This window comes from Coregonus lavaretus (genome assembly GCF_964263955.1).
Source record: "Coregonus lavaretus genome assembly, contig: HAP1_SCAFFOLD_10029, whole genome shotgun sequence".
Lineage (NCBI taxonomy): Eukaryota > Metazoa > Chordata > Actinopteri > Salmoniformes > Salmonidae > Coregonus > Coregonus lavaretus.
Genome location: NW_028161991.1, coordinates 1 through 10,727, shown reverse-complemented (window position 1 = coordinate 10,727; position 10,727 = coordinate 1). Strand labels below are relative to the sequence as shown.

The 10,727-nt window shown below is 47.1% G+C and overlaps 1 protein-coding gene and 1 long non-coding RNA gene across 2 annotated transcripts; both read right to left on the bottom strand.

Annotated features, from left to right (window-relative positions):
* Nucleotides 1–1,739: 1,739 nt before the first annotated feature.
* Nucleotides 1,740–3,151, bottom strand: LOC311119772. Its single transcript, XR_014612017.1, has 3 exons — nt 2,994–3,151; nt 2,714–2,853; nt 1,740–2,433 (listed from the first exon to the last, which is right to left on the bottom strand). It is a non-coding gene; the product is annotated as an uncharacterized lncRNA (long non-coding RNA).
* A 2,694-nt stretch (nt 3,152–5,845) lies between these two features.
* LOC311119773 (intermembrane lipid transfer protein VPS13C-like) lies at nt 5,846–10,600 on the bottom strand (the record flags this gene model as incomplete). The annotated part of the gene is made up of 4 exons (XM_084194428.1): nt 5,846–6,195; nt 8,776–8,936; nt 9,205–9,469; nt 10,445–10,600. Coding segments are annotated over 4 exons (708 nt in total), but the record flags the coding sequence as incomplete, so codon positions are not given.
* Between the last annotated feature and the right edge of the window lie 127 nt (nt 10,601–10,727).

The window sequence follows — 10,727 nt, the reverse complement described above, 5'->3', positions numbered from 1 at the left end:
TACCAACATGGTTATTACCTGTATGAGTCCAGGGCTACCAACATGGTTATTACCTGTATGAGTCCAGGGCTACCAACATGGTTATTACCTGTATGAGTCCAGGGCTACCAACATGGTTATTCCCTGTATGAGTCCAGGGCTACCAACATGGTTATTACCTGTATGAGTCCAGGGCTACCAACATGGTTATTACCTGTATGAGTCCAGGGCTACCAACATGGTTATTACCTGTATGAGTCCAGGGCTACCAACATGGTTATTACCTGTATGAGTCCAGGGCTACCAACATGGTTATTACCTGTATGAGTCCAGGGCTACCAACATGGTTATTACCTGTATGAGTCCAGGGCTACCAACATGGTTATTACCTGTATGAGTCCAGGGCTACCAACATGGTTATTACCTGTATGAGTCCAGGGCTACCAACATGGTTATTCCCTGTATGAGTCCAGGGCTACCAACATGATTATTCCCTGTATGAGTCCAGGGCTACCAACATGGTTATTCCCTGTATGAGTCCAGGGCTACCAACATGGTTATTACCTGTATGAGTCCAGGGCTACCAACATGGTTATTACCTGTATGAGTCCAGGGCTACCAACATGGTTATTACCTGTATGAGTCCAGGGCTACCAACATGGTTATTCCCTGTATGAGTCCAGGGCTACCAACATGGTTATTCCCTGTATGAGTCCAGGGCTACCAACATGGTTATTCCCTGTATGAGTCCAGGGCTACCAACATGGTTATTACCTGTATGAGTCCAGGGCTACCAACATGGTTATTACCTGTATGAGTCCAGGGCTACCAACATGGTTATTACCTGTATGAGTCCAGGGCTACCAACATGATTATTACCTGTATGAGTCCAGGGCTACCAACATGGTTATTACCTGTATGAGTCCAGGGCTACCAACATGGTTATTCCCTGTATGAGTCCAGGGCTACCAACATGGTTATTCCCTGTATGAGTCCAGGGCTACCAACATGGTTATTCCCTGTATGAGTCCAGGGCTACCAACATGGTTATTACCTGTATGAGTCCAGGGCTACCAACATGGTTATTACCTGTATGAGTCCAGGGCTACCAACATGGTTATTACCTGTATGAGTCCAGGGCTACCAACATGGTTATTCCCTGTATGAGTCCAGGGCTACCAACATGGTTATTACCTGTATGAGTCCAGGGCTACCAACATGGTTATTACCTGTATGAGTCCAGGGCTACCAACATGGTTATTACCTGTATGAGTCCAGGGCTACCAACATGGTTATTCCCTGTATGAGTCCAGGGCTACCAACATGGTTATTACCTGTATGAGTCCAGGGCTACCAACATGGTTATTACCTGTATGAGTCCAGGGCTACCAACATGGTTATTACCTGTATGAGTCCAGGGCTACCAACATGGTTATTACCTGTATGAGTCCAGGGCTACCAACATGGTTATTACCTGTATGAGTCCAGGGCTACCAACATGGTTATTACCTGTATGAGTCCAGGGCTACCAACATGGTTATTACCTGTATGAGTCCAGGGCTACCAACATGGTTATTACCTGTATGAGTCCAGGGCTACCAACATGGTTATTACCTGTATGAGTCCAGGGCTACCAACATGGTTATTACCTGTATGAGTCCAGGGCTACCAACATGGTTATTACCTGTATGAGTCCAGGGCTACCAACATGGTTATTCCCTGTATGAGTCCAGGGCTACCAACATGATTATTCCCTGTATGAGTCCAGGGCTACCAACATGGTTATTCCCTGTATGAGTCCAGGGCTACCAACATGGTTATTACCTGTATGAGTCCAGGGCTACCAACATGGTTATTACCTGTATGAGTCCAGGGCTACCAACATGGTTATTACCTGTATGAGTCCAGGGCTACCAACATGGTTATTCCCTGTATGAGTCCAGGGCTACCAACATGGTTATTCCCTGTATGAGTCCAGGGCTACCAACATGGTTATTCCCTGTATGAGTCCAGGGCTACCAACATGGTTATTACCTGTATGAGTCCAGGGCTACCAACATGGTTATTACCTGTATGAGTCCAGGGCTACCAACATGGTTATTACCTGTATGAGTCCAGGGCTACCAACATGATTATTACCTGTATGAGTCCAGGGCTACCAACATGGTTATTACCTGTATGAGTCCAGGGCTACCAACATGGTTATTCCCTGTATGAGTCCAGGGCTACCAACATGGTTATTCCCTGTATGAGTCCAGGGCTACCAACATGGTTATTCCCTGTATGAGTCCAGGGCTACCAACATGGTTATTACCTGTATGAGTCCAGGGCTACCAACATGGTTATTACCTGTATGAGTCCAGGGCTACCAACATGGTTATTCCCTGTATGAGTCCAGGGCTACCAACATGGTTATTCCCTGTATGAGTCCAGGGCTACCAACATGGTTATTACCTGTATGAGTCCAGGGCTACCAACATGGTTATTACCTGTATGAGTCCAGGGCTACCAACATGGTTATTACCTGTATGAGTCCAGGGCTACCAACATGGTTATTACCTGTATGAGTCCAGGGCTACCAACATGGTTATTACCTGTATGAGTCCAGGGCTACCAACATGGTTATTACCTGTATGAGTCCAGGGCTACCAACATGGTTATTACCTGTATGAGTCCAGGGCTACCAACATGGTTATTACCTGTATGAGTCCAGGGCTACCAACATGGTTATTACCTGTATGAGTCCAGGGCTACCAACATGGTTATTCCCTGTATGAGTCCAGGGCTACCAACATGGTTATTACCTGTATGAGTCCAGGGCTACCAACATGGTTATTCCCTGTATGAGTCCAGGGCTACCAACATGGTTATTACCTGTATGAGTCCAGGGCTACCAACATGATTATTACCTGTATGAGTCCAGGGCTACCAACATGGTTATTACCTGTATGAGTCCAGGGCTACCAACATGGTTATTATCTGTATGAGTCCAGGGCTACCAACATGGTTATTACCTGTATGAGTCCAGGGCTACCAACATGGTTATTCCCTGTATGAGTCCAGGGCTACCAACATGGTTATTCCCTGTATGAGTCCAGGGCTACCAACATGGTTATTACCTGTATGAGTCCAGGGCTACCAACATGGTTATTACCTGTATGAGTCCAGGGCTACCAACATGGTTATTACCTGTATGAGTCCAGGGCTACCAACATGGTTATTACCTGTATGAGTCCAGGGCTACCAACATGGTTATTACCTGTATGAGTCCAGGGCTACCAACATGGTTATTACCTGTATGAGTCCAGGGCTACCAACATGGTTATTACCTGTATGAGTCCAGGGCTACCAACATGGTTATTACCTGTATGAGTCCAGGGCTACCAACATGGTTATTACCTGTATGAATCCAGGGCTACCAACATGGTTATTACCTGTATGAGTCCAGGGCTACCAACATGGTTATTACCTGTATGAGTCCAGGGCTACCAACATGGTTATTACCTGTATGAGTCCAGGGCTACCAACATGATTATTACCTGTATGAGTCCAGGGCTACCAACATGGTTATTACCTGTATGAGTCCAGGGCTACCAACATGGTTATTCCCTGTATGAGTCCAGGGCTACCAACATGGTTATTACCTGTATGAGTCCAGGGCTACCAACATGGTTATTACCTGTATGAATCCAGGGCTACCAACATGGTTATTACCTGTATGAGTCCAGGGCTACCAACATGGTTATTACCTGTATGAGTCCAGGGCTACCAACATGGTTATTACCTGTATGAGTCCAGGGCTACCAACATGGTTATTACCTGTATGAGTCCAGGGCTACCAACATGGTTATTACCTGTATGAGTCCAGGGCTACCAACATGGTTATTACCTGTATGAGTCCAGGGCTACCAACATGGTTATTCCCTGTATGAGTCCAGGGCTACCAAAATGGATATTACCTGTATGAGTCCAGGGCTACCAACATGGTTATTACCTGTATGAGTCCAGGGCTACCAACATGGTTATTACCTGTATGAGTCCAGGGCTACCAACATGGTTATTACCTGTATGAGTCCAGGGCTACCAACATGGTTATTACCTGTATGAGTCCAGGGCTACCAACATGGTTATTACCTGTATGAGTCCAGGGCTACCAACATGGTTATTCCCTGTATGAGTCCAGGGCTACCAACATGGTTATTACCTGTATGAGTCCAGGGCTACCAACATGGTTATTACCTGTATGAGTCCAGGGCTACCAACATGGTTATTCCCTGTATGAGTCCAGGGCTACCAACATGGTTATTACCTGTATGAGTCCAGGGCTACCAACATGGTTATTACCTGTATGAGTCCAGGGCTACCAACATGGTTATTCCCTGTATGAGTCCAGGGCTACCAACATGGTTATTACCTGTATGAGTCCAGGGCTACCAACATGGTTATTCCCTGTATGAGTCCAGGGCTACCAACATGGTTATTCCCTGTATGAGTCCAGGGCTACCAACATGGTTATTCCCTGTATGAGTCCAGGGCTACCAACATGGTTATTACCTGTATGAGTCCAGGGCTACCAACATGGTTATTCCCTGTATGAGTCCAGGGCTACCAACATGGTTATTACCTGTATGAGTCCAGGGCTACCAACATGGTTATTCCCTGTATGAGTCCAGGGCTACCAACATGGTTATTACCTGTATGAGTCCAGGGCTACCAACATGGTTATTACCTGTATGAGTCCAGGGCTACCAACATGGTTATTCCCTGTATGAGTCCAGGGCTACCAACATGGTTATTACCTGTATGAGTCCAGGGCTACCAACATGGTTATTACCTGTATGAGTCCAGGGCTACCAACATGGTTATTACCTGTATGAGTCCAGGGCTACCAACATGGTTATTCCCTGTATGAGTCCAGGGCTACCAACATGGTTATTACCTGTATGAGTCCAGGGCTACCAACATGGTTATTACCTGTATGAGTCCAGGGCTACCAACATGGTTATTACCTGTATGAGTCCAGGGCTACCAACATGGTTATTACCTGTATGAATCCAGGGCTACCAACATGGTTATTCCCTGTATGAGTCCAGGGCTACCAACATGGTTATTACCTGTATGAATCCAGGGCTACCAACATGGTTATTCCCTGTATGAGTCCAGGGCTACCAACATGGTTATTACCTGTATGAGTCCAGGGCTACCAACATGGTTATTACCTGTATGAGTCCAGGGCTACCAACATGGTTATTACCTGTATGAGTCCAGGGCTACCAACATGGTTATTACCTGTATGAGTCCAGGGCTACCAACATGGTTATTACCTGTATGAGTCCAGGGCTACCAACATGATTATTACCTGTATGAGTCCAGGGCTACCAACATGGTTATTACCTGTATGAGTCCAGGGCTACCAACATGGTTATTACCTGTATGAGTCCAGGGCTACCAACATGATTATTACCTGTATGAGTCCAGGGCTACCAACATGGTTATTACCTGTATGAGTCCAGGGCTACCAACATGGTTATTACCTGTATGAGTCCAGGGCTACCAACATGGTTATTACCTGTATGAGTCCAGGGCTACCAACATGGGTATTACCTGTATGAGTCCAGGGCTACCAACATGGTTATTACCTGTATGAGTCCAGGGCTACCAACATGGTTATTACCTGTATGAGTCCAGGGCTACCAACATGGTTATTACCTGTATGAGTCCAGGGCTACCAACATGGTTATTACCTGTATGAGTCCAGGGCTACCAACATGATTATTACCTGTATGAGTCCAGGGCTACCAACATGGTTATTACCTGTATGAGTCCAGGGCTACCAACATGGTTATTACCTGTATGAGTCCAGGGCTACCAACATGGTTATTACCTGTATGAGTCCAGGGCTACCAACATGGTTATTACCTGTATGAGTCCAGGGCTACCAACATGGTTATTCCCTGTATGAGTCCAGGGCTACCAACATGGTTATTACCTGTATGAGTCCAGGGCTACCAACATGGTTATTACCTGTATGAGTCCAGGGCTACCAACATGATTATTACCTGTATGAGTCCAGGGCTACCAACATGGTTATTACCTGTATGAGTCCAGGGCTACATGAGACTCTTTCTCAGGCTCTGCCAATCCTATGTTAACCAGACCTCTGGATGTGGGGCAATACTTCAGGATGGCAAACGGCACTGAGAAATGGTTCTGGATCTGGAACACAAAACAACATTGAAAAACTGAGTTAAGGATGACATAATCATTTTTTTAACTCAATGGAAAAAAAGATTTTACTGTAATTGAAAAGTGCTGAATATATTCAAATGTGTTTTAATAGCAGCTGCTTTCATGTTGCAAGTCCACAGACTTGTTCCTCTCTACTGGAAGCTGTTGAGCATCTATAACCTACAGGAGGACAGCTCCATAGAGAGTGAGTGATGGAAGACAGTTCCATAGAGAGTGAGTGATGGAGGAGAGCTCCATAGAGAGTGAGTGATGGAGAACAGCTCCATAGAGAGTGAGTGATGGAGGACAGCTCCATAGAGAGTGAGTGATGGAGGACAGCTCCATAGAGAGTGAGTGATGGAGGACAGTTCCATAGAGAGTGAGTGATGGAAGACAGTTCCATAGAGAGTGAGTGATGGAGGACAGTTTCATAGAGAGTGAGTGATGGAGGACAGCTCCATAGAGAGTGAGTGATGGAAGACAGTTCCATAGAGAGTGAGTGATGGAAGACAGTTCCATAGAGAGTGTGTGATGGAGGACAGCTCCATAGAGAGTGAGTGATGGAGGACAGTTCCATGGAGAGTGAGTGATGGAAGACAGTTCCATAGAGAGTGAGTGATGGAGGACAGCTCCATAGAGAGTGAGTGATGGAGGACAGTTCCATAGAGAGTGAGTGATGGAGGACAGTTTCATAGAGAGTGAGTGATGGAGGACAGTTCCATAGAGAGTGAGTGATGGAGGACAGCTCCATAGAGAGTGAGTGATGGAGGACAGCTCCATAGAGAGTGAGTGATAGAGGACAGTTCCATAGAGAGTGAGTGATGGAGGACAGTTTCATAGAGAGTGAGTGATGGAGGACAGTTCCATATGAGTGAGTGATGGAGGACAGCTCCATAGAGAGTGAGTGATGGAGGACAGCTCCATAGAGAGTGAGTGATGGAGGACAGTTCCATAGAGAGTGAGTGATGGAGGAGAGCTCCATAGAGAGTGAGTGATGGAGGACAGTTCCATAGAGAGTGAGTGATGGAGGACAGTTCCATAGAGAGTGAGTGATGGAGGACAGCTCCATAGAGAGTGAGTGATGGAGAACAGTTTCATAGAGAGTGAGTGATGAAGGACAGCTCCATAGAGAGTGAGTGATGGAGGACAGCTCCATAGAGAGTGAGTGATGGAGGACAGTTCCATAGAGAGTGAGTGATGGAGGAGAGCTCCATAGAGAGTGAGTGATGGAGGACAGTTCCATAGAGAGAGAGTGATGGAGGACAGCTCCATAGAGAGTGAGTGATGGAGGACAGCTCCATAGAGAGTGAGTGATGGAGGACAGTTCCATAGATAGTGAGTGATGGAGGAGAGTTCCATAGAGAGTGAGTGATGGAGGACAGTTCCATAGAGAGTGAGTGATGGAGGACAGTTCCATTGAGAGTGAGTGATGGAGGAGAGCTCCATAGAGAGTGAGTGATGGAGGACAGTTCCATAGAGAGTGAGTGATGGAGGAGAGCTCCATAGAGAGTGAGTGATGGAGGACAGTTCCATAGAGAGTGAGTGATGGAGGACAGTTCCATAGAGAGTGAGTGATGGAGGAGAGCTCCATAGAGAGTGAATGATGGAGGACAGTTCAATAGAGAGTGAATGATGGAGGACAGCTCCATAGAGAGTGAGTGATGGAGGACAGCTCCATAGAGTGAGTGATGGAGGACAGTTCCATAGAGAGTGAGTGATGGAGGACAGCTCCATAGAGAGTGAGTGATGGAGGAGAGCTCCATAGAGAGTGAGTGATGGAGGACAGTTCCATAGAGAGTGAGTGATGGAGGACAGTTCCATAGAGAGTGAGTGATGGAGGACAGCTCCATAGAGAGTAAGTGATGGAGGACAGCTCCATAGGGAGTGAGTGATGGAGGACAGCTCCATAGAGAGTAAGTGATGGAGGACAGCTCCATAGGGAGTGAGTGATGGAGGACAGCTCCATAGAGAGTGAGTGATGGAGGACAGCTCCATAGAGAGTGAGTGATGGAGGACAGTTCCATAGAGAGTGAGTGATGGAGGACAGTTCCATAGAGGGTGAGTGATGGAGGACAGTTCCATAGAGGGTGAGTGATGGAGGAGAGTTCCATAGAGAGTGAGTGATGGAGGAGAGTTCCATAGAGAGTGAGTGATGGAGGAGAGTTCCATAGAGAGTGAGTGATGGAGGAGAGTTCCATAGAGAGTGAGTGATGGAGGAGAGTTCCATAGAGAGTGAGTGATGGAGGAGAGCTCCATAGAGAGTGAGTGATGGAGGACAGTTCCATAGAGAGTGAGTGATGGAGGACAGTTCCATAGAGAGTGAGTGATGGAGGACAGTTCCATAGAGAGTGAGTGATGGAGGAGAGTTCCATAGAGAGTGAGTGATGGAGGAGAGTTCCATAGAGAGTGAGTGATGGAGGACAGCTCCATAGAGAGTGAGTGATGGAGGACAGCTCCATAGAGAGTGAGTGATGGAGGAGAGCTCCAGAGAGAGTGAGTGATGGAGGACAGTTCCATAGAGAGTGAGTGATGGAGGAGAGCTCCATAGAGAGTGAGTGATTTGCTGACCTGTAGTGGAGAGCGGACGGTGATGACCTTGTTTCCTTCTGAGGCGTCTACCTGCAGCAACACCGACACGTCCTCCTGCAGCATGGGATCTCTCACGTTATACAGCCTCCTGCCAGGCTTATCCACCGCCATGTTGGAGATCCCACTGTAACCTGTAGGAACTGTGGTGGAGACAGACCAGTGGACATCTTCAGCTGCTGCCTGTATCCATTATCTATGGCAGTGGAATGGCATTTTTAAAAAATCCCCATGCCAAGCTATTCAGTTCAAATCCCATTCAAAACCACTGGAAAAGGAAGTATCCCTACCCAGTGTACGGGCACTAGAAACAGAGACAAACTCTCTTGGAATGTAAAAGAAGCCTAACCAGGAGTGACCACATCAAGCAACATGTCCAGCACCCCCCCCTATATACAGTAGTCTACTGACCGATGCTGAGGTTGAAGAGGCAGCTCTCCTGGCGCTGCAAGGCAGACAGTTTGCCCCGTGTCGAGGTCCCGAACACGGAGTGCTCCAGGTCCACGCTCTGCCCTACCCCGACCTCGTGGAGCTTGCCCTGCCCAGGCGAGGCCACCACCCGCAGGTTGGCACTGTGCTGCACGGTGAGAGGGACGCCCAGCGCGTTACGGATGGTGAAGGGGGCCTTCTCCTTCAGACTGTGGTCAAAGGTAGAGGCTGTGCCCTCAGAGAATGCCTGAGCAGAAATGACAAGAACGGAACGGTAGTGTGCTGTGAATTAACGTGCTGTAATTTTCTCAATTTTTTTCATTTTTGTAAACAAACTTCTAAACAATAGGTTGGTTTGTGGGATCTAGATGAATCCAGTCCTGGACTAAAAACATGCCCAATGATATCGATGTTTAGTCTAGGAATAACCTTAATTAGAGGTGGAGAAATGGGTCAAACTTTCATAGGAATAATGAATGGGCTACTGTTAACCTGATCAAATCCAATCTGTCCAAACTGACAGAAATAATGTGTCTGATGTTTACTTTTCCTCAGCCGTGTTCCTGTATTCTATGTACATGCAGTGTGTGTGTGTGTTGTTGTGTGTGTGTGTGTGTGTGTGTGTGTGTGTGTGTGTGTGAGTGTGTGTGTGTGTGTGTGTGTGTGTGTATGTGTGTGTGTGTGTGCGTGTTGTTGTGTGTGTGAGTGTGTGTGTGCATGTTGTTGTGTGTGTGTGTGTGTATGTGTGCGTGTTGTTGTGTGTGTGTGTGTGTGTTGTTGTGTGTGTGTGTGTGTGTGTGAGTGTGTGTTGTTGTGTGTGTGTGTGTGTATGTGCGCGTGTTGTGTGTGTGTGTGAGTATGTGTGTGTGCGTGTTGTTGTGTGTGTGTTTGTGTATGTGCGCATGTTGTTGTGTGTGTGTGTGTGTGAGTGTGTGTGTGTGTGAGTGTGTGTTGTTGTGTGTATGTGCACGTGTTGTTGTGCGTGTGTGTGTGTGTGTGAGTGTGTGTGTGTTGTTGTGTGTGTGTGTGTGTGTGTGTGTGTGTGTGTGTGTGTTGTTGTGTGTGTGTGTGTGTGTTGTTGTGTGTGTGTGTGCGTGTTGTTGTGTGTGTGTGTGTGTGTGTGTGTGTGTGTGTGTGTGTGTGTATGTGCGCGTGTTGTTGTGTGTGTGTGTGTGTGTGTGTGTGCGTGTGTGTGTGTGTGTGTTGTTGTGTGTGTGTCTACCTTGGCTAGGTTGTTGAATACAGTGAGGCAGCACTTGGAGATGGTAATATTCATGGTGTCTTTGGAACAGATGTTGATGGCGGTGCGCGGCTCAGGGAGCACCACGAAGTCATCCCCAGGGACAGGGCTCTTATCCTGCACAGGGTTGTTCTTCATCTACAGGGGGAAGGACGACAACATGGTGAATGCAAACACTGAATACTGAATTGATAAGAGATGCCAATCTATAGGTCTATCGACCCATCCACCCCTCCATCATTGCATTGTTACTGCGAGGTTATTG